A 23,272-nucleotide genomic window follows, 5' to 3' on the forward strand; every position below is an offset into this window, starting at 1 on the left:
TAAGGGGCCCCTGCATAAGAGACCGCCTCGCAGGCTCCTAGGCTCTGCCCTCTAGGACTCACACCATCCGCCAGCATTTCATGCCCAAACGGGACCAGAGGGCTCACAGCCTGCCCTCTGGGCACCCCCACTCCGCTTCTCTCCTGGGCCTCCCTGCTGTAGCTTTGAAGACAGGACACAAACAGCTGTGAGCCAGCTGTGGGGGACAGGCTGCAGCTGACTCCAGGTCCTCTTCCCACACTGGCCAAGGAGATGGCAGCTGGCTCAGATCCCTGCGCCCTGCCTCCCCTCCTCCCAGCCCCCTTCCTCCGTGGCCCTCTCCCTCCCTCAGACATGCCCTTGTCCCATCCTTCCGTCCCATGGCTGCCGCCCCACCTGCTACCTTCCAGCACCTGTCCTGGGCTCTGCCCTGGGCAGGCTGGGGTGGCAGCTGCCTGATGAGGGCTAGACGAGAGCTAGGCTCAGAGCAGGGAGACCACAGTATGACCTGGGGCCCTGTGCAGGGGCAACTGCCAGAGCAAGACAGCTTTCCCTGGAAGCCTGAGCAGGCTGCCCAGGGCTGCCCTCCCCACGCAGCTGAGGGGGCCGGGCTCCTTGTCAGGTGGAGAGAACTGAGCTCTCAGCTCCATCCGGCAGGAGAAGGGGTCTCCCGGGCTGAGATGCAAGGCAAGGCTGGTGCCAGCAGGACCTTCCGGCCCTCTACAGCCTTTTGGGGGAAGCATGCCAGCTAGGGCCTAGGGGGCCTGTGCGGTGGCATCCCAGGGTCACATACAGGCCATGCTGGAAGGGGCCAGGTTCTACCTCCCCCACCTCCTGTGCCCTGTCTGCCGCTGGCTCCTGGGGAGCTAAGACAGCTGTGTGTCCGCCTCCTCCCCAGGAGCCCTGGGGACCTCAGGAAATGCCTGCTCTTCCTTCCTGCCTTGTGCCCCGGTGCCTGCCCTCCCCCTGCTTCCCCCTGCCTCCCCCTGCCTCCTCCCAGCCCTGAGAGGCCAGAAAGGCAGAAGGCTGCCCGCCTGCCCACTCTGCTCACCAGCAAGGAAGCCCTGTTCCTAGAGCACCTCAGCTGGGATCAAAGTTGCTTCTGTGCTGCAGAGAGAGCCCAGGCCTGAGGAGGGGGAGTGGGAGGGGGAGCAGAAGGGGGAGGCCCTAAGACCGAGGTACTGCCTGGCTGGTCTGGGAGTGGCCCCCAAATTAGAGGCCCAGGCCGAGTGACTCAGTGGGCCCTGGGCCGGTCATGCAGTTATGGTTTATTGCAGACTGCAAACCACAGACACAAGAAACTTCCAGGCACAAGGACCGTATTTATATGCGTATTGCCCCCAGAGGCAGCCCCCAACTTCAGGTAAGAGCTGCAAGATGCATGTATAATGTGTCTCCCCCAAGCAGGGTGTCGCCTCATCGCCACTTCCAAGCCCCCTCCAGGAATATGCCTGGCTGAAACTTGAGGGTGAGGTCGGTGCAGGGCTGTGTCTCCCCACGCCCCCCGCACGTGTGCTCTTCCTTCCACCGGCAACATCCCTCTTCCCTACTGGTCTGCTCCAGGTCACCTCCTCCAGGTAGCCCTCCTGAGCCTCTGGCACTGTGCATGGCCCTGCGCCCCCAAGGTATTCAGAGCTGTTTCACCCCCAATGGGTCTCCTAGAGGCTGAGGCCCTGAGTGACAGCTCCTGGGTTCTCAGTCCTCAAGCAGTGCAAGAGGGGACTGGGTACCAGCACCTTGGGCAGCAGGCATGCCTTGAGTGGATTTATCCTTTGTTCTGAAACGGATTTACTGAGAGTGACTGTGCTTACCACACGATTTGCTCATTAAGCATGTACAAGGCAAGGGTTTTTATTTGGTCTGTTCACAGAACTGCAACCATCACTCAGTCGGTTGTAGAACATTTTCATTACCTCAAAAAGAAAACCCATACCTTTAGCTATCACCCCCTAGCACCCACTGCCCACAAATCCGCTCTCTGTCCCCACAGATGAGCCTATTGTGGACATTTCAAATGAATGGAACCGAAGGTTCTGCGGCCTTTTGCGACTGGCTGCTGTCACTGAGCGGAATGTTTCCAAATGCTTTTCTCTCCACCCAGACTGCTGGTCAGGCTTCACTGCCTGTCCCGCTTTCTACCGACATATTTCTCCATGAATGAGTTGGCAGTGGGGGAGGAAAAGAGGGCGGGACAAAGATGAGACCAGGCCGCTGTGAGTGAGTTGGACGCTGAGGCTGGGCAAAAGGTAAAACACACAAACCTGCCGAAAAACAAGCCACCCCCTTTGTCTGGAAAGGGCGTACGTCGTCTCCAATCTCCTCATTCCAACCATGAAATCAAGAGGGAACCAGGGTTACCAGCCTGGCCCCTGGTTTCCCACGTCTCTCTTCTCCCTGGCCCAGCCTAGAAGCTTCTTGCAGGCAGGTACCACAGTTTGGTCAAGGTGCCATGTGTCCCAGGTCCTGGCCAGCCCCTGAGCTGCCGCTGGTGAACAGGAAGAGGTTCTGGGCCCTGCCATGCCCCCAGGTAGAGCTCTCCTGGGAGCATCCTCCCTGGCCTGGGACCTCCCAGACTCCAACCCCCAGCTGAGTGATGGCACTGCCAGGGGGGTGAAGACCCTCAGCCCTTGACATTGTCCTCTTTTCATTGGATGCCGCCTCTCTCTAGCCACCCCTCTCCCTCTCGACCCCTTCGAGCTTTTTCTGTCAATATGCAATTTTCTCTTTGGGCCTTCTGCACTCCTGGCCCCCAGTTCTATTGGAGATCTTGGTTTCTCGCTCCATCTAAAGGCTTACCCTTGTGTCTCGGGAGCTGCTCTTGCTGAGGGAAGAAGGGGACACTATGGGACAAGGGGGCAGTGTCGTACTAAGGACCTGGGCTCCAGACACTGGAGGAGCTGGACTCATTTGGGCCCTCAGGAAGTGGCCGAGACTTGGTGGGGTAACCTGGTTATCCCCCATAAGTGACGGGCACAGGGTTGAGCCCAGAGGAAGTGGCCGCCCACAGAGTGGTTCTCTGTGGGGACCTGCAGGGATTAAGCAAGAAGACTGACTCGCTGGATCCTTCGTCTCTGAATCAGCTCACGACAGGCAAGCTGGGGAGCCCCTTGCCCCGTCCTGCCACCACCAGACGGATTGGGTCCTGTTTTTAAGGGAAGAAAGCCTGGGGTGGAAGGGAGGGTACAGGGCGCCAGGAGCCTACATGAAGTCCTTCCGGAAATCCACAACAGCTACCTCTCTGATCCTGGAGAAACCACCTCCTTGCTTAGGCCCAAGCAGGTTCCCAGCAGGCTCAGGACCAAATTCCAGGGGCCACTCACGGGCCTAGCAGCCCAAGGCCGCCTCCCCCTCGTCTTTCTTCCATCTCGCTTTCCTCTACCTGGCGAGATGCCAGCTAGCACCTCAGTGTCCCCATCTGGGCAGTGGAAAGTTTGACTCTCTGGGTCCTTGTTTGAGTGAGTGTGAGTGTGTCCGTTCCTTTGCTGTCTGCCCCAGGCGGGGGAAGGAGGATGGGGAGGTGGTGGGGGTGAGGGGGCGGGGGCTCAGCTAGTCCAGCCGTCTACAAGAAAATTGCTCCCTTTGAAGCTGCCAGGGGGGCCGGGAAGCCTGCCCCCTCCTGCCTGCCCGCCCTCTCCGCCCCACCAGCCCCCTCCCTTTTTTCCTCCCTCCCCGCCCTCTCCCCGCCGTCCCCTCCCCGTCGGCCCGCCTGCCCAGCCTTTAGCCTCCCTCCCGCCGCCACTGTCTCCCTCTCTCCACAAACTGCCCAGGAGTGAGTAGCTGCTTTCGGTCCACCGGACAGACCGGACAGACAGACTCGCGGACGGCCCACCACCCCAGCCCGCCAACTAGCCAGCCTGAGCCTGGTGCCTCCCCTCTCCAGGTAGGGCTCCTGAGCCAGGCCCACTCCCGCCCTGCACTGTCCGCACTGTCCCCTTGCTGGCCTCAAGCTGCCCCTTCAGCAACCCAGAGATGCCTCTGGCTCTGCTGCCTCCGCTATCCCAAGCCCTGGTCCTGCTGTCCCCAGTGTCCCGAGGGTGTCCACGGATTTCCCCAGTGCTCTCTGTAGGCTGCTGATCCATGCCCCTTCATCGCCACCCTGCGGTCCCCTTGGTCCCTGTCAGGCTTCTGCCTTGTCTCACCACCTTCCAGGCACCTTTCCCTCACCCCTTCCTCTCCCTCTCCTTTCTGACCTTGCTCTGCTTCATCCAGCTCTTGTCTCTCTGCCTCCCACTTGGGGTCCGTCTTCTTGGTTGCCACCCTAGAGCGTGGCTGGGTGACTGGCACCCCATCTTTGCCATCTGCTGTGTTTCATCATTGCAAGTCCCAGGCGCATGCTCCACTCCCTCAGCCTTGCTCTGCCTAGGCGCCTCCTTGCTCTAGAGCTTGGCACCTGGCCTGGGTTGCGTCAGGTCAGGGAGGACTGCCCAGCACCCACTGAGCTCAGCACCCAGGAGCAGTCCTCCGCTGCATTGCCTGAGGCCAGTCCTTAGCATGGGCTGAGAGACTTGGTTTCCCAGGCATGCCCCAGGCACCCTGCCCAGATATTCCTCACTCACCCCCAGGTTAATGCCCTGCCTGTACTTCCTCTGTGAGAAGTATGGGTCCTGGGAGCCCTGGCTGCAAGGGCCCTGACTGGGGCTGCCTGGGTGACTCAGCCCTGTCTGTTTTCCAGGACCCCCTTGGACTGGGACTCAGAATGGATGGGGAAGGGAAGGAGAGAAAATCAGGCAACTGTGCCATGTTCCCCAGGGCGGACCTGGCTTGGGGTCCCAGAAGGGCCTGCCAAGGGACCCAGGAGAGGGAGTGCTCTGGAAGGCCCAGGGAGAGGAGCGCCCCGTCACTGCCCCGTGGGCTGGGCTGGGTGCCTGAGCGCCTGCTGAGCAGAGCAGGGGACCGAGGGACCTGCAGGGCACAGGACACATCAGTCTCCAGTGGTCTGTCTTGGTAGGCAGGTCTCTCTTCTGCTGTCCTGGCCGCCAGACTGCTCAGGTCCCATCCTCAGGGGCTCCTGTTTCTGTGCCCTCTCCCCTCCGTGTCCTGCCAGCTCTCTGCCCTATAGCAACTAATTGGAACTGAGACAAGCTGGAGATGCTCAGCGCCCCCGCCCCTGTGCCAGAAAAGCTCCCGGGGACCAGCGCCCAGGGGTGCAGGTGAGCACCTCCTGGTGACACCCAGCTGCCTGTGCCAGCCGCACCCCAGGAGAGCTGGTATATGAGCAGGGGTGTCTTGGTGCGGACCATGTCCATGTATGGCCACTGTGGGCCAGCATAGTGAGTCTTTGAGGGCAAGCCCATGTGGGTGTATTGAAAGGAAGATGCAGGGCAGCCTCCAAGCCACCAGGGCTGGGTGGTGGGAGCAGGTTGTGAGCCAGGGAGCGCAGAGGGCTCCCATGGCAAGATGGCCAGCTGTGGGTGGCAGCCCTGGCCTCCCTGGCCCACCTTCAAGCCCCAAGGACCCAGGTGGCAGTGGGCATTAACCCTACCACCGCATAGATGGGGAGTCTGGGAAAGGAAGGGGAGTGTTTCCAAGGCAAGAATGAGTTTCCTGTCTTTAGCAACATTCCAGAGTCACTCAAAGCTATAGCGTATCCCTTTCAGTGACAGCGCCAAGTCCCCAGAGGAGGGGTTTGTAATGAGTTCACACTTGACAGTTAGCTCTCAGAGCCTTCAGCAAGGGCTTCTGAGTCCTTGCCACCCTGTATAGAGGTGGGATGGGGACCTCCCGCTCTGTTGTCTCCCGTGCTTCCCGGGCCCACCCCCCAGCATCTCCAGCCAGAATCCCCAGCACACATCCCACCCGCAGGCCTAGCCCCAGTCCTGGAGCCCCTGGAGCCCCACCTGCCAGGGCCCCTCCCCTGCCTTGCTCAACCCCCAACACTCCTGATTGTTGGAAAGGTCTTCCCATGCCCACCACGACCTCCTCCCACTCATCTGTGGGCGGGAGAGCTTCGTCCCTGCCCCACGTTGCCCCCCTAGCGTCCAGGCCCACCACCAAGCCCCCGACAGGCCTGGGAACCGCACTGGTGAGTGGGGACACACCAGCCGGGGGTCTTGCTCACACCGAGGGGCTGGGGGTGATGGTGGCTTTCCCAGGGCACCCTGCCTTGGGCTGCAGGCCGCTGGGTGGGCACCGGCTCCCTCAGAAGGCAGCCCAACCTGGGATCCTGCCGGCCGGGGCCTGGGGCAGTCAGTGCCCCAGCACCTGTCCTCTTCTGCTCAGATGCTGGGCTGGGAGAGCCGCGGCCACAGCTCGGCCGCTCAGAGCCCTTTCTGCAAGGCTTACAGGGACCAGTTGGGGGGGGTGTACAGAGGGGCTGCGCTGTGGGGAGGGCACGTGGCTCAGTCCTCCTGGCCTGTGGCCTGCCTGGCCTAAGTGGCCTCCAGGACCCATGGCCAGGCCCTTCTCCAGCCTTCCAGAAAGAACCAGCTTCCCAGGGTTCCCTGGGGAAGGCCTGGGGCCACCTCCTCTGGAGGGGTGGGGGCTGTGCTTCATTCCTCCTTCCCCAGGTCCCCTCCGAGACCTGGAGCCCACAGCCAGAAGCCCCTTCTGGGACTCTAGACTCCCGGAAACCACCCCAGCTGCCTCCTCTGCCGTTTGCCTTCTTCCCCCGCCCCATCATGGCTCTGCGTCAGAACAGCCTCTGGGGCTCTGGGGTGGCTATGGAGGGGCCGCCAGCCTTGGCTCTTCCAAGGACTGCAGAACCCTCCCCCTCCCAGCTTCCCCCCTGCGCAGCTCCGATCCCAGCCAGACCGAGGGGCAGGGTCAGGTCCCGGCTCCCTGGCAGGCCTGGTGAAGGTGCTGCCCATTCCCATGGGGCTTACTTCTGAGGCTTAGGAGCCTGGGGCTCTAGCCAGCCTTCCCGCGTGGAACTCTCCCGGTCCACTGCATCTTAATTAAGCCTGAGCTCCACTTAAACACTGGCCTGAGATGAGCTGGAAGACCAGGGACCCAACAGACTCTGTGGGCCTCTTGAACTTGCCTCTGCTAGGCATCCCAGTCCTGTTCGGTCCCTGAGGTGTTCAAATGGGCCAAGGGGAGCATAGTGGGCAGACCTGGGTGGCCACAAGATTAGAAGGCAGCCCTGTCCATGGAGACAGGGGAAGTCTGGGAAGCCAGTGTGACTTCTATCCTCTGGAAGTCTGAGTTCCTGCTTGGCCTTGACTGCCATCCCATGGGTCTTGGAGGCTGCCCTCATGCAAGGATACACACACCCATGGGAGCCCAGCAGCCCTAGGAGCCTGAGGCTAAGCAGACTGTGGGCCGCCCTGGCTGGCTGAAGGAGGCTAATCCCAGCCCAGCCTGAGCCCCCGGCAGAGAGCGGGTTGCGGCAGGGAGGGGCTGCAGGAAACCCTCCTCTCCCCTCCTGGCCTTAGTGGGCCTGTACCAGGGAGGGAGGGAGGCAGGGCCCCAGGGTCTGGGGAGCAGGCCGGGAGCATCTTCCCTGGGGCCCTGAAGTGCTCGCCTGGGGAGAAGATGGCTTTTCCAGGAGACGCCCCTGCAGACAGAGGCAGAGGTGAGAGGCTGGGTGGGGGCTGAGGAGGGGCTTCTGGATCTGTGGGCCTTGAGGAGCTGCTGATGGTGGCATCCAGAGAGAAGGGCCATGCTTCCAGGGGAGCTCCCTGCACAGCCCCAAGAGTGTGAGGCCTGCCAGCTTTGGGGCCTGTGGCACTGTCTGCAGTGAGCAAGGACACAGACGGACAGACAGACAGTGTGTGCAGTCCCAATTCCGCTGTTTCCTCACTGTGTGGCCTTGGGCAAGAGTTTGGGGCCAACTCCCTGAGCCTCAGTTTACCCCTTCATCAAGTCTTAAGAGTATCGCTTCCTTCTTAGAGTCAATGGGGGATGGCAGGGGACTAAGTAAAGAAATCACATGAGTCCCCTGCTCTGCCTCTGAGAGGTGACAGCATCCTCCCTTTCCCTTGGAGACTCTAGCAAGAGGCCCAGAATCTCTTCAGGGAGTGGGGGGAGGGGGGCGGGCAGCAGTGGTCCGCATGCAGAGGACCAGGAGCGCACAGCAGGAAGGGCTGAGTCCTGCACTCCGCCGACTGTGGGGACAGGTTGGACCTCGACATGGGCACCACAGGTTGCAAAGGGCTGGCACAGAGATGTGGGAAGTGGCTGGGCGCATCAAGGGAGAACTCCACCCTTGTCCCTACCCTGCCAGAAAACCTCTGGAAAGGATTTGAGCAGCAGATGAGCCGGGGTTTCCCAGTCCCTCCACACGTGGCTGCAAGGGGAGCAGACACCCAAGCGTGGCTGCCTGAAGGGCATGCTGGGGCAATGGCGGGGGCTTGGAATGTGGCTGGGGTGCACAAGGTCCGCCCCTCCCCACTCCAGCCCCCAGCCCCTCAGGCAGCCATTCCCACAGATGAACGCACACAGCAGACTTTGGCAAGGCCATGGAGGTTGCACATCCCCTCTCTGGTTGATGCCCAAGTGCAGGCTGGAGCCATCAGTGGGGAGGGACTGGTGGACTGGGGCCTGGGAGAGTGGCAGGGGGCAGGCCAGGTGTCAGCCGGGGCACAAGCAACTGGCTGCTGATTGAAACAGGGCCCAAAAGGCTTTGGCGGCCAGAGGGGAGGGAGGAAGGGCACAGTCCCGGGGACCCTGCAGGGCTGCGTGCAAGATGGCACGTGTGTCAGAGTTCAGGTCGGGTTGCTCAGGGGGGCAGACGCCCAGGGCTGAGGCTGCGGAGACAGCGTCTGGCGTCTGCCACTTGGCAGCTGTGAGCCACACCGTCTGCAGGCGAGCTCCCAGGGCCCGCCAGACCTCAAGCCCTGCTCCTGCCGCCCTTGGCCTGGCCTGAATGCCTGGCACGGACCCTCCATGCTCTCAGAGGCTGCCAACGCATCTTGTTTGGCTGTGACCTCGAGCAATCCAGTGCAGAGGACTGCGCTGGCTTTCAGAGGGGCAGACAAGGAGGGCCCTATTGGGGTGGTGGCGGAGGCTCCAGGAAGCCCAGCCTCCTCCCTCACTCACACCTGCGGTCGCCCAACCTGGGGCTCATGCCATTGCCGCTCCTGTCCTTTGCTCTAAAGAGGTGGCATCCAGGGAGCTCAGGGCACACTTTGATGGGGCTTGAAACCCTCCCTGAAGTCCCTGAGGACACATCCAGGGAGGCCAATGCAGGGAAACTGAGGCCCAGAGGCCTCAGTTGTGGTGATGGAGAGTTGAGGACTGGAGGGACTTGCTGTGGGTCTCTCAGGATCTGACTATGGGGTATTCCTGCTTCCTGGGCTGGGGGCCTCACCTGCCTTATCTCTGTGTGGATATATGTGTATGTATGTGTGTATGTATACATATGTATATGTGAATGTGTATACATGTGTGTATAGATGTGTGCATGTATGTGTTTACATATGTGTATGTGTATACGGGTCTATGTGTGCATGTGTGTACGTGTGCATGTATGCATGTGTGTACGTGTGTATAAGTGTGTATGTGTGCATGTGTATGTGTGCATGTGTGTGTACATGTGCATGTATGTGTATAGGTGTGTGCACGAGTGTGTGTGTATGTGTGCATCTGTGTATGTGTGTTTATATATGTATACATGTGTGTATGTGAATGTGTATACATGGGTATGCATGTGTGTGTCTAGGTTTGTGCATGTATATGTGTGTGTACATGTGTGTATAGGAGTGTGCATGTGTCTGTGCATGTATGTGTGTGGATGTGTGCCTGTATGTGGATGTGTGTGGATGTGTGTACATGTGTGTTTTGTGTAGGTATGTGCATGTGTGTGTTCACGTGTGTGTGTATACGAGTATGTGTATGTGTGCATCTGTGTGTATGTTTCTGTGTGTGTATGTGTATACGTGTGTGTACATATTCTGGCAGGAGGGAGGGGCTCGGTGTGAGGTGGTGGGGAGAAGGCAGGGGCCAGGCTTTGGGAGGACAGCTGAGCCTATTCATCTCCAGAACCTCCCAAACTGCCACCCCCAGTCTCGGGCATTCAGGCTGTCACAGGCCCAGAGACATGGCTGGAGCCCCTGTGGCTGAGGAGCACAGCTGAGAGCTCAGGGCCTAGAAGCGCCAAAGCTGAATTCCAAGTCAGGCTGAGTGATTTGGGGGAAATGAGAGCCTCTCTCTCGGCCTTAGCTTTTGTGTCCATAAAATGGGGATATTCATCGTGCCAGCTCCAGGGGATCCTTCCCCCCAAGGCTCCCCTGGCTCCCTCTGGCTTCATGGGCCCCTTGCCGCCTCCTGTGGGCTCAGACACAGAGCCTGTCCCTTCCTCGGGAGCGGTCTCAGTTTTGTGCCAGTTCTTTGAGGGGAAATGAGGGATGTGCCGGGAAGCCTGCCCGGCCCCCACTCCTCCAGCCTGCCCACTGCTTGGGCACAGCCATGAGCCATAGAAAGCCAGCCAAACCTTGTCCTTCTGCCTCTGTCACGGGGCCCGAGTGTATGGGCCCTCAGCCTCCCTCCCTGCTCCGAGGGAACCTCTTCCCCTTGCCCCTTTTTCAGTCTCTTGGAGACCCCCCAGACATCCTACTATATCAGGCAGCCTGCCTTCAGAGTCCTCGTCGCCCCACAGCTGGTCCTGGGAACCCACCTGAGACCCCGATGACCAGTCTTGCCCGTGACTGACAGCCCTGCGCCTGTGCCCCCTCCCTTGGTGGAGGGCCCGATTCCCTAACAGGAGTACCTGCAGGGAAGTCCCAGCTCCTGGGGAGACCCCTGGCCCCGGGGCAGGAGTCCCTGTAGAGTCCTCCTCCAGGCCAATGCGTGGGTCCTGGGGGCTCCAAGCTGGCCATGGTCAGATGGTCCTCTGTCCCCTCAGCCTTCCCTAGCCCCTCCCCACAGCCTTCCCTAGGCCCAGCCAGACCACCCCAACCCCACCTGTCCAGGTGGACTGCCCACCCTGGAGCTTTCCAGGGCTCTGGTGGGACGTTCCAGCCCTGACTCACTCTCCCTGGGAGGTAGCGGCTTTGGCAGGGGCATCGGTAGGGAGGGGCAGGGCAGTCTCCTACCTCCCCCACTCCATCTTGCTCTCCTGCTTCCATCCTGCCCTTCCTGTTCTCTCCCACTGCTGCTGCTGCCGCTCCTCCTCTTCCTCCTCCTCCTCCTCCTCCTGCCCCCGGGTGTCCAGTGGCACTGGGAGAGGGTCCCGCAGTGGCAGCAGGCATCAGAGGCCCTGCCCTGCCCTGCCCTGTCCCGGAGGAAGGGAAACGCCATCCAGGTAGGTGAGTGTTGAGCCTTCTCCCTACTTGGGGGCCAAGACCCTCCGGGGGGCTCCCCTAGGTCCTGCTGGACCGGCCTGGGGCTGGCAGGCCCTGGGTTGCAATTGGGGTCTCAAGGCTCAAAAGAATGAGGGAGGCTGGGTGCTGCCCCAGCAGGGGCCTCCTGGTGACCCCAGGGGTCAGCATAAAGTCCAGCTCCACATGAGGGGGAAGCCGAGCTAAGCCTTGGGCTCTGACTCCTACTTTGCAGTATGGCCCGGGGCCTATGGGCTCAGGAGGGCTCTGGGGCCAGTTGCGGAAAGGCCACTCCACTGGCCTGGCAGCTGCTATAGCCACAGCCTCACCACAGGCCCCTCTGTCCACGGGTGTGGGAGGGGCCATGGGCGGCTTCCAGAGGGGATGCCAATGCAGAGGGGACGCCTGCCAGCAGATGCTCCCTGGAGCACCCGAGGAGCTGCAAGGGGGCGACAGGACAGGCCTCCATCCCAACCCTCTCCTGGGATTGATGGAACTGGAGGCACAGTGCTTGTGCTCAGACCCAACCTGGCCCCGAAGTGGCCTCAGGCCCCCGGTCCGCTGGCAGCAAGGGCCCCAAAGCGGCAGCCCCCAGCAGCCAACCCAGCCCCCAGGTCAACTGGGGAAGCATCGGGCAGGGCGGGGCTGCTCAGAGAGTGCTGGCCTAGGGGGCAGAGCCCCCACCTCCCCACGGCCTCCTTAGACCCCTGCAACCAGCAGCTGGGCTTAGGGGGCTCACCTCGCCCTGCTGGAGCCCCAGACAGCCCCTCCCCAGCTAGTACTGGCCCTAAGTGAGGTCTCCTGGGCGTGTGACTGCTTCAGGTCTGCCAGAGGCCCTTGCTGCCCAGCTGGGCTCCCTGTCTCCAGATGCACCGAGCGCCACCCCAGGCTGGGTGGCGAGCAGGGCAGGCATGTTTATTCCCACTTAACAGATGGGGAAGGTGAGGCTGGGGTGAGACCTGGACCTTTGCCAGGCAGTCAGGGTGGATGGAGTGGTAGGAGAGGCAGGGCTCCAGCCTCTTCTTGTAGGGCACATTCCCGGCTGCCTCTGGACGGGAGACCATGTCTGATGAGGAGGAAGGAGGCAAGCAGAGGTGGGTGCTGGCGGCAGGCTCGGGCAGGGCTGCTTCCCCTCCACTCCCACCCGCCGCCTCGGCCTGGGGGGCCTCAGGCAAGCCTGACCCTGCCCCTGCCACCCTGGCGGCAGCCTGCTCCCCTGGGGGGGCCTCTCTGAGCTGCCGAGGCTGTGGGCAGGGAGGAAGGGTGGGAGCACATCTAGGACCTCCAGGGCTGTTTGAGCCAAGGCAGTGTGTGGGGGGGGGCGGGGCGGGGCTGGGGCGGGTGGTCCAGAGGAGGAAGCCAAGGCCCAGGGGCTGTGTTGGGGGCGCCATGGCCTCCACCTCTGGGGTCTCCACTCAGTGCTGCCTCAGCCAACTTTGCTCATGGCCTCAAAGGACACCCCCTCTTTCTCCACCTCCCTGCCTTGGCCTTAGAGGGCCTCTGAGAAACGTGGGCAGGGTGGAAGGGGGGCTCAGGAGGTAGGAAGCAATTCAGAGTTGCCAAACTCAACTAACTTCATCCACGCTGCCCTGAGCCCAGAACTCAAAGGAAGGATTGGCCCGGGTAGGAGACCACAGTGGCGTCCCAAAAAGTGGATTCTTCAAAGCCCTTGAGGGCCAATGGCTAGGATTCCTCCTCCACCTCCTCCACGCAGCCCTCACGGATGCCCCTGCCCTAAAGCAGGCTTCTGGCAGACTCAGAGGCATGGGGGCCTGCAGACTTGCTAATGAGGAGACATTTCATCGCCTGATTAAGCCAAGTCCTGTCCGGGATGGGGAGGGGGATAGTGGAAGGGGTGAGGGGAGTGGAGTGCAAGGGGCACCCTCCTTGCCAGCAGTATCCACTCCCTTCCTGCCTGGAGCCCTCTGCCCACACTCCGCCCTCTCTGCCTCCCGTCCCAGGGTCTGGCCATCCCTGGTGAGGGATGGGAACGCAGTGCCACCACACACACGGAACACTAACCCCTGGCATGGGGAAGACGGGTGGGTGCTGGTGCTGAGGATCCCCCTGCCTCTTCCCCCAGGCCCATCCGCCATGTGGCCCCTGTGGCTCCTCGTGTCTCTGCTGGCCCTGAGCCAGGCCCTGCCCTTTGAGCAGAGGGGCTTCTGGGACTTCACCCTGGACGATGGGCCGTTCATGATGAATGATGAGGAAGCTTCAGGCACCGACACCTCGGGCGTCCTGGACCCGGACTCTGTCACACCCACCTACAGCGCCATGTGTCCTTTTGGCTGCCACTGCCACCTGCGGGTGGTTCAGTGCTCCGATCTGGGTTTGTCCCTGAGTGATGGGGGGTGGGGCATGCAAGGAGGCACAGATGCAGCCTGAGAGCCCCTTCTGAGGGAGGCACATGCCGGTCCTGTGGGCTGGTGGTGAGCATGATGTGAGTGTAGGAGGGGTCCAGCCGTCTGGCTGTGAGCTGTGCAGTTTGCGCCCACTTGTGGTGGCATCCCCGTGTGCCCGTCGGTGTCGCGTGCGTGTGTCCCTGGGCCTCCCTGTGGTGGGGCTAGTTGGCTGGATGGCTCCAAGTTCATGCTGCTGGTGGTCATGGGCCCCCTAGGTCTGAAGTCTGTGCCCAAAGAGCTCTCCCCTGACACCACGCTGCTGGACCTGCAGAACAACGACATCTCTGAGCTCCGCAAGGATGATTTCAAGGGTCTCCAGCACCTCTACGTAAGGAGCTGGGAGGAACCAGCAGGCCTACAGCAGGGGGCAGAGGTCCGGGTGGGTGCATGTGCATGGACATGTGGGTATGAGAGGAGCTCGGGGACCCGTGGGCTTCAGGGTAAAGCCTGGAGCCAGCCGTGATGGAAGCTCCCGGGCTTGCAGCTCACCCATGTGGGTTTGAGCAACCGCAGCTGCAGGACTGGATCACTCAGCTCAGCTCCCTTCGTGACTGAAAACGTTTCATCACATCCATTCCTCCCAGCAACAGAGGAGAACGGATTTCATTGTAACCAGTGTATGTGTGAGGAAACTGAGGCTTGGAGCGGCAAGGCAGTGGTGGCACTGCTGAGGCTCAGGGCTGGGCCTGGGTGCTGCCTCCTGCCCCGCACTCTGCTCACAAGCACGGACTGACCTCCTCGAGGCCCAGTGGACTGGGGAGGCACAGGAAGGCAGGAGGGAGGGGCAGGTGGGGCAGGGAGTCCGCACCTTCACCTCCTCCTTCCGCCCTGCTTCAGGCCCTCGTCCTGGTGAACAACAAGATCTCCAAGATCCACGAGAAGGCCTTCAGCCCCCTACGGAAGCTGCAGAAGCTCTACATCTCCAAGAACCACCTGGTGGAGATCCCGCCCAACCTGCCCAGCTCCCTGGTGGAGCTCCGCATCCACGACAACCGCATCCGCAAGGTGCCCAAGGGCGTGTTCAGTGGGCTCCGGAACATGAACTGCATCGGTGAGCTGAAAGCCTCCCAGAACATTCCAGAGCCTTGTCTCGGGGCATGGGGAAGGGAGACCAAGGGACACCTTTAGAGGCTCGGTTCAAGAAAGAGTATGGTGAGAACGGTCAAAAGATAATCCATGAATTTCTTGGCAAATCCTCTATGCAGGCGATCACCATGGCTAAAGAGAAGACTGGGCCAGAGGGGCCGGGTGGCTTCCGGGTGGCTTCTGGGAGCCCTGTCTGCATCTCTGGCACTCCTCCCTTTCCTCTTGCTGCCCCTGGAGCTAGCAGTCCTGAACAGCTAGGAGTTTACAATTAGCCCGGTAAATTAGCAGAACTGCTTTCAGGAGATGGGAGCAGCCGGCAGTTAGCAGGGCTCACCACACTAGCCTGGAAATGACAGGACCCAGGGCTGTGCAGGGACCACCAGGCTCCCGGGCTAATGAGGTCTCTCACCTAGAGATGGGCGGGAACCCACTGGAAAACAGTGGCTTTGAACCTGGAGCCTTCGATGGCCTGAAGCTCAACTACCTGCGCATCTCAGAGGCCAAGCTGACTGGCATCCCCAAAGGTAGGAAGCCCACTCTTCCTGCGCACCTGCCTGCCTCAGCCCCAACGGCACAGATGGCCAGGGTGGGGGCTCTGGATAGGCCTGGTCGACTCAGGGAAAGGCTCAACAGTCCCCTCCCACCACCTGGGGCAGAGCTAGGGCCCCTGCCCTCAGCACCTGCATTCTCCCCCGTGCCCTCTTCTCCTGGCAGACCTCCCTGAGACCCTGAATGAACTCCACCTGGACCACAACAAAATCCAGGCTATCGAACTGGAGGACCTGCTCCGCTACTCCAAGCTGTACAGGTGAGGCCAGCCCGGCACTGCCCGAGGGTGATGCCAGAGTCCCTCAGTGCTGTGTGGCCCCTCGCGCCCAGCCCACCATCCTTCTCTCCAGCCTTTGAGTCCCTGTCATTCTCCCACTCACAGGCTGGGCCTGGGCCACAACCAGATCCGGACGATCGAGAACGGGAGCCTGAGCTTCCTGCCAACCCTCCGGGAGCTCCACTTGGACAACAACAAGCTGGCCAGGGTGCCCTCAGGGCTCCCAGACCTCAAGCTCCTCCAGGTGAGAGCTGGGCGTGTATAGCCAGGTTCCCTAAGGCTGGGTTGGGGGAGGCGTGCATGTCCCCAAGCAGTCCCTCAGCCCCTTGGCCCTCCTTCCCGGCCAACTCTGGGCATCTGCAAAGGAGCAGTCTTGATGCTCCCAGCTGGTGCTGAGGAGGCAGGCAGCAGGGGCTCCATGGTAGATACAGAGCAAGGCAGCCCGGTAGATCTTGGACCTGAGGGTCTCCAGGAGGGTCGGACACCAGAAAGATGTGGCAGAGTCCAGGGAGTCAAGAAACTGTGGGTGTGGGGGTGTACTGATCCGTGCCAAGATAGCGACAGCCCAGGGCAGGAAGTAGGCTGAAGAGGGGGATCACGGTCTTGCCTGGGATTCTGTCGAGAGCTTCTATCCCTGGCCTGGCCCCCAACCAGATGGGTGATCTTGGTCTTGCCCAGCCCTGCTCCATCCACACGTGTTTGGAGCACCCCGATCTGCACCAGCTGTGAGCCAGCACCATGCAGGCCATGCCCATGATGGGCCGAGAGCGCCCTCTAGTGGCCATTTTCATGTTCACTAGCACTGGGCTCCCAGCCCAACTCAGCAGGCGCCTTGCCTGCCCTCCTCTGCTCCTCTCCGAGACAGCAAGACAGTGACTCCAGAGAGTTGGAGGGGCTGCTAGAGGGCGAGCTCCTCTGCTGACTGCCCCATGGAGTGTGAGGGTGCTCCCCCGAGGGTCAGGCCACCTTTCCTTCACCTCACACCACCAAACACACCCCTACCCCAGCCCCACCCCCACCCCCACCCCCACATGTCCTCAACCTGCCCCACCTGAGACCCTCATCCTGGTCCCTGGTCACATCCAGTGCCTTAATCCTGGCTGACACCCACACAAAGAACACACCCATGCCTTGGTTTGTTCCTCCCAACAACAGGGAGCCTCTGGTGTGGCCCTTGAAGTAGGGTGCAGAGGTAACAGCAAAATGCCTCCTGGAGGCAGCGGGCTTGGCATGGAGGGAGGGAGGCCTGCAGTGACCCGGCCCCTCTGCCTTCAGGTGGTCTATCTGCACTCCAACAACATCACCAAAGTGGGTGTCAACGACTTCTGTCCCGTGGGCTTCGGGGTGAAGCGGGCCTACTACAACGGCATCAGCCTCTTCAACAACCCCGTGCCCTACTGGGAGGTGCAGCCAGCCACCTTCCGCTGCGTCACTGACCGCCTGGCCATCCAGTTTGGCAACTACAAAAAGTAGAGGCAGCTACAGCCACCGCGGGGCCTCGGTGGGGGTCTCTGGGGAACACAGCCAGACATCCTGATGGGGAGGCAGAGCCAGGAAGCTAAGCCAGGACCCAGCTGCGTCCAACCCAGCCCCCCACCTCAGGTCCCTGACCCCAGCTCGCCACCCCATCACGGCCTCTCCCTGGCTCCCAAGGGTGCAGGTGGGCTCAAGGTCTGGCCCCCATCACATGCTCCCTCCGCCTCAGAGCTGCCCCTGCTCTCCCACCACAGCCACCCAGAGGCACCCCATGAAGCTTTTTTCTCATTCACTCCCAAACCCAAGTGTCCAAGGCTCCAGTCCTAGGAGAATGGTCCCTGGGTCAGCAGCCAGGAGGTGTTCCATAAGAATGGGGACAGTGAACTCTGCCAGGGCTGTTGCACCTGTCCAGACACGCATGTTCTGCTCCTCCTCCTCATGCATTTCCAGCCTTTCAACTCTCCCCACTGCCGCGGCTCCCCTCAGCCCCCTTGCAAGTTCATGGCCTGTCCCTCCCAGACCCCTGCTCCACTGGCCCTTCGACCAGTCCTCCCTTCTGTTCTCTCTTTCCCCTTCTTTCTCTCTCTCTCTCTCTCTCTCTCTCTCTGTGTGTGTGTCTTGTGCTTCCTCAGACCTTTCTCGCTTCTGAGCTTGGTGGCCTGTCCCCTCCATCTCTCCAAACCTGGCTTTGCCTGTCCCTTTCTCTCCACACCCTCTGGCCTTCTGCGTTGAGCTGGGTCTGCTTTCTGTCTGTCCGGCCTGCACCCAGCCCCTGCCCACGAAACCCCAGGGACAGCGGTCTCCCCAGCCTGCCCTGCCCAGCCCTTGCCCCCAAACCTGTATAGTCCCAGAGGAGGCCGGAAGTTGGAGGCCCAGCATCCTTCCCAGATGACACCATCAAGGAGGGGAGCCTTAGGCTGGTCAGGCCCTGGCCCTTCTGCCCCAAAGAAACGAGAGGCCCCACATTCCGCCAGAGTCCCAGACACCGGTTTTCATGGAACCCCCTCACCGCCACTGGCGGCTAGGTCTCCCCTTTCCTTCTGGTTCAGCGCAAGGAGGGGCTGCTTCTGAGGTCGGTGGCTGTCTTTCCATTAAAGAAACACTGTGCAACATGGCTCCGTGCGCTGCTCCTGTGGCGGCCTGGCTTCTCCATGCCCCTCCTGGCCCTTGGGCTCCTCACCCTCAGAAGAGGGGCCCCGTCATCCTCAGGTCTGGGCTAGCCAGTTTCCCCTCCCTCCTAGACACTCATGGCCCCAGCTGTCCCGAGACAGGGCTCCAGAATCCAAACAGGCCTGAATGGCACCTGCCCCCTCAGCGTGGAGCGTTTGCCAAGAACACACCGACTGCAGGCACCAGGCTAGAGCCTGGAAATCTAAGCGGGACCCGGGCTGCCCAGCTCCATGGAGTCTAGGGTACCGAGGCACCACCAACACCCAAGGGGTAACACAGGAGGGACGGGGCCCCATGGAGCCAGGGCAGGGTGCTGTGTGCACCCACTTGCTCTGGCCTGGCCTTGGCTCCCCAGCCAGCCCCCTAGCAAGTCACACTGTGCGCCGGGAGAGTGGAGCTCGGGCTGCGAGGCATTGGCACCGGCTCCAGAGAGAGGATCCAGGTCAGCTGCATGCTGGGGACACAGGTCGTCCCGGAAAGGACAGCTTGGAGGGGAACAGTCTCCAGAGCAACACTACCACCTGTGACTTTCCTTTGGTCCTGCACGAAGAGCCTCAGAGCAGGTGGCGGAACCTGGGGCTTCCCTGGGCAGCTCCAGGCTCCCAACAGCAATAGAGTGGGCAGGGCCCGCGTGAGTCACAGCCTGGCACTGTGTGTTGGCTCCTCGCACATAACTGTGTCTTTAAGCCTGGACTGGCACTGGGGCACTGGCGTTCCCAGGTTTCTCCTTCCTGGGATAGGAGTTGCCACGCAGTGTGGTGGCCCAGTGATAGAATGTCACCATCAGCGTCATAGCACTATTCTGGGCCATGTGCTCCACGGCCTGGCAATGTCTGCTGAGTTGGGCAGGCGTGGTGCAAGGGAACTGGTCAGGGGCCAGGAGTCAAGGCTTCAGGCAAGTCCCCTCACTGGCTGGGAGGAGGGGCAGCCAGCACTACGGCCTGGCAGAGATGGAAAGATGGGGCTTCCGCCCATTCATCTGTGAGTGAGTCTTGGGGCACTGGCTCTGTGTTCAGTGGGTCCAGCACAGCCCCCATGAATCTCTGTCCACTCTTCCTGCCTCCCTCCCATCCCTCCTGTGCCTCGTTTCCTCTCTGTCTCCCTCTCATTTCATACACCTTCATCACACCCGTCCTCTGCATGTCCCAGCTCGGGGATGCAGTGTGGGTGGAGAACAAGCTAGCGGGACGAGTGTGATATAGGTGGTCAGTGCAGAGGAAGGCATCCTGCGGGCTGCGTGCTTAGTCCACACAGCAGGGAGTGCCCTGCAGGCAGCACACACTCTGCCTGGACGGGGTGCCAAGTCCCCCAGGCAGGAGCCCAGAGCTGGACAGAGTCACAGCCTGCAAGGGCTTCTGGGTCATGGTGGAAGGTGAGCTCCATCCTCAAAGCAGTTGGTCCTGACCACAGTGTGAAGATGAATCACGTAGCCTCACTCCACCGCCAAGTTTGGTAAAAACTGTTAAATAATACTAGCCAAGGTGAGACTGATTTGGGCTTAAAAAAGAAAATGGCTGGGCGTGGTGGCTCACGGCTGTCATCTCAGCACTTTGGGAGGCCAAGGTAGGAAGACTGCTTGAGGCCAGGAGTCCAAGACCAGCCTGGGCAGCACAGTGAGACCCCATCTCTAAAAAAACAAAAAACTGAAAAATTAGCTAGGCATTGGGGCACACACTGGTGGTCCCAGCTACTCAGGGGACTGAGGTGGGAGGATCACTTGTGCTGAGAAGGTTCTCCCTGCAAACTGCCAATCTCCCACATTTATTTGCAAGTGGCTTGGAAAGTAGGACTGTGCTCAGGGCCCCAGCTGTGGCACAGGAAGGCCCAGGGTGGACAACAGGTGGGCTGCAGGTTCCAGCCCATCTTTGCTTGAGTAAGAGCCCCTGAACTTGGGGACAGATTGGGTGTAGTGTGAGAACGGGGTTGGTTGTGATGCTCCCTGGCCTGGAGAGGGGAAGAGGGCCCTGAGGACCCCCGACTGAGGGCCAGAAGCACCCCGGAGCTGTTGGAAGGCAGCAGGCGTGGGCTTACACACGTATGCACGCACAAACACACGTGCACACGCACACAAATGCACACACAAACACGCACGCACACATGCACACTTGAACACACAAACACAAGCACACAGAAACACAAACATGCCGCACAAACACATGTGCATACAAACACGCACAGCAATGAAGGTCACAAAGCCGCTTCCTTGGGGAGTGGCTGTGGAAGGCGCGGGGCCGCAGTGGGGCCATTTCCCAGCATTTGCTGCAGGTCAGGTGCCTTCTGGGCACAGCAGGGCCCAGCAGGAGCCTAAGCCGAATCACTGCTAGGGTTTAGACGAGTCTGGGCTTGCCAAAGGGACAGCAAGCCAGACCTTGGCAGACTGGGCCCACAATGTGGGCAAGACCCCTGAGGGACACGACCCCTCCTTGGAGGGCTGCAGGGGCAGGTGGCAGGCCTGGGAGCCAAGTCAGAGGGGCTGCCCTGAGGAGTTGGCAGTGGCCTGGTCTCCAGGCTCTGCTCCCACAGGCTCCAGCTCTAGTCTCGGGAGGCACAGACCGCAGGAGGAGGCCAAGCCCCTGCCTACCACTCTGGACAGCCAGAGCAGGGCAACATCACCAGCAGAGAGACCTTGTCTCCCTCAGCTTCTGGTAGGGCACAGCCTCTTTGGCGCCCTGGAGAACCCCGGGCAGCCTGGGTGCTGAAAGGCCCTGATGCCTGCTGCACATGGGCAGCCAGGGCCCAGGCAAGAGTGCCCAGGGGACTATGCTGGAGCTGCACTGGCAGGAGTCATGCCCAAAGAACCATCTGTCTCTCTTACACACACACTGACACACTCACACAGTCACACTCACACTCACACAAGGGACACACACACAAACACAGACACACACACCCACACACTCACACTCACACACTCTCACACAATCACACCGACACACACTCACAAACTCACACACACTGACGCACTCACACCCACACTCTCACACACTCACACTCACACAATCACACTGACACAAACTCACACACACTGACGCACTCACACCCACACACACTCTCACACACTCACACACTCTCACACAATCACATCGACACACTCACAAACTCACACACGCACTCACACCCACACACACTCTCACACACTGTCACATATAATCACACACTCACAAACTCACACTCACACACACTCGTGCACAACACACACACACACTCTGCATTGCCAGAGCTTTCCAGAACCACCAAGCGTGGATGTACTCAAGCCAAGCAGCCCAAGAAGCCTGTGTTGTGCTGTGGGCAGGGCTCTGCCAAGCTGGAGCTCCTCGGTGGCCCAGCTGGGACTTGAATGAGTGGCCCGAGGCCACTGTCATGAATAACCACAAGCTGGGTGGCTCACCACAGAGAACATAGACCCTCTCCCAGTCCTGGAGGCCAGAAGTCCGAAATCCAGGTGTCTCAGGGCCACACTCCCCCGAGAAGCTCTAGGGAAGGCTTCTTCCTGCCTCTCCCAGCTCCGGAAGGCTCCAAGTGTCCTGGGCTTGTGGCCACCTCACTCCACTTTGCCACTGCAATCACATGGCTTCTTGTGGGGGGGGTGCATGTGAGTGTATGTGTGTGCATGAGTGTGCATATGTGTGTGCGTGCATGTGAGCATGTTTGTGTGTATGTTTGTGTGTGTGACTGTGTGCATGTGTGGGGAGTCTGCATGTGTGTTTATGTGTGCAATGTGTGTGTATGTGTTTCTGTGTCTGTATGTGTGTGTATGCATGTGTATGAGTGTGTGCATATGTGTGTGTGTGTGACTGTGCATGTGTATTTTGGGCGAGTGGGTGCATATGTGTGCATGTGTGTGTGTGTGTGTCTCTGTGCATGGGTGTGGGTGGGAGCATGTGTGTGCATGTGTGAGAGTGTGTGTGTGTAATCTCCCCCTTATAAGGACACTTGTCACTGCATGCAGGGCTTGCCTGGATAACCCAGGATAACCCCACATCTCAAGATTCTTCACTTGATCACATCTGCAAAGACCCTATTTCCGAATAAGGTTGCATTCCGGTTCTGGGGGTTGGGACAAGGACACCTCCGTGGGGGCATTTTTAGCCTGTCCCTGAGCTGCAAATGGATGTGGGCTTGGTCCCTGAGGACTTGGGGAAGGGCCTGGGACCTCAGCCAGGGAGACAGTGGGCATGAGAAGACGGGATGGGGGGCCCGGGCCCAGCCAAAGGGGCCCTCACTTCAGAGCTGGCCAAGGCGTTGCTGTCCCAGCAGTGGCAGGAGGGACCTGCGCAAGGAGGGGGCATGGACTAGAGGCCCGGGAGGGAAGGGGCCTGGTGACCAGGTAGAAGCCAAGGAGCCAAGAGAGAAAGCAGTTGTGGGAGGGGAGCGGGGACTGAAGGGGCTGGAGGCAGGTGGAGAGAGAGGGGTGAGAGTGGGGATGAGGCGGCCAGGAGGGGCAGTGGGGGCAGCTGCTGAGAGTGGGGTGCTCTCTGTGGCTTTTGTTTCCCAGGCAATCATCGGCAATGTGGAAGAGTGTGGTGGGGACAGAGGCCTGGTGTGCCCTAAGGAGGTAGGTCCAGGGCATGGTGGGACAGGCTGGCTTGGGACCTGGGAGGGAGCTGGAAAGCAGAGTGGTCTGGGCCTCCCTGGGTTTGGCTCCCTAAGTACTTCCAGTGCAGAGGACAGGACTTGGTGTGTGGGAGAACTTTCTAGTAAAGCTCCTACCTCTTTACTGATGGAGGACCCAAGAGGGGCTGGCCAGTGAGCAAGGATCACCAGTGACACTGGCAGCATTTGCCTGGCACTCAGGTGTCCTCATTCCCAGGCCTGGGCCCTCCCTCCCAGCCTCAGGGCTCTGGGCTGGGAACCAACAGACACAAACCACAGAGAAAGGACCATCACCTTACCTGGCCATTAGCTGTCTAGGGGCCACAGTTTGCTGAGGACTGGGGACTTCCATGAAACTTTGTTCCTTGGCCATCTGACCTTGGCCCCAGTGGGCTCATCACAAAGGTATGCACCATGGCCAACTCTTGACTGGATTAGCCATGAGCAGTGCCCTGGGGGCCCAGGGACAGAGGCAAAGTGGTGGGGCAGGTAACCCCTGCCTCAGATTTTCTCCCCCAAACTTGCTTCTTCCCCCTGAC

The 23,272-nt window shown here is 60.6% G+C and overlaps 1 protein-coding gene across 2 annotated transcripts; it reads left to right on the plus strand.

Moving 5' to 3' along the window:
* The first annotated feature begins 3,636 nt into the window (after positions 1-3,636).
* Positions 3,637-18,084, plus strand: BGN (biglycan). Of its 2 annotated transcripts, none has more exons than XM_010361759.2 (8): positions 3,637-3,859; positions 13,261-13,509; positions 13,798-13,910; positions 14,420-14,633; positions 15,082-15,192; positions 15,383-15,476; positions 15,600-15,738; positions 16,770-18,084. In XM_010361759.2, exons 2-8 carry the CDS (start codon positions 13,272-13,274, stop codon positions 16,965-16,967), a joined length of 1,107 nt encoding a protein of 368 aa, XP_010360061.1. In that variant the 5' UTR covers positions 3,637-3,859; positions 13,261-13,271; the 3' UTR covers positions 16,968-18,084. The 2 variants fall into 2 exon arrangements, with proteins under 2 accessions (XP_010360061.1, XP_030789323.1); XM_030933463.1 differs by lacking the exon at positions 3,637-3,859 and adding an exon at positions 12,157-12,271.
* Positions 18,085-23,272: the final 5,188 nt, after the last annotated feature.

Source organism: Rhinopithecus roxellana, chromosome 7, assembly GCF_007565055.1.
Source record: "Rhinopithecus roxellana isolate Shanxi Qingling chromosome 7, ASM756505v1, whole genome shotgun sequence".
Lineage (NCBI taxonomy): Eukaryota > Metazoa > Chordata > Mammalia > Primates > Cercopithecidae > Rhinopithecus > Rhinopithecus roxellana.

Bases quoted from the DNA above. Each gene is read 5' to 3' on its own strand.
- BGN (XM_030933463.1), top strand. From the start codon at position 12,247: ATGAGGAGGAAGGAGGCAAGCAGAG. The intron at 13,911-14,419 runs GTAAGGAGCTGG...GCCCTGCTTCAG, and splicing joins AGGGTCTCCAGCACCTCTAC to GCCCTCGTCCTGGTGAACAA. The intron at 15,193-15,382 runs GTAGGAAGCCCA...TTCTCCTGGCAG, and splicing joins GCTGACTGGCATCCCCAAAG to ACCTCCCTGAGACCCTGAAT.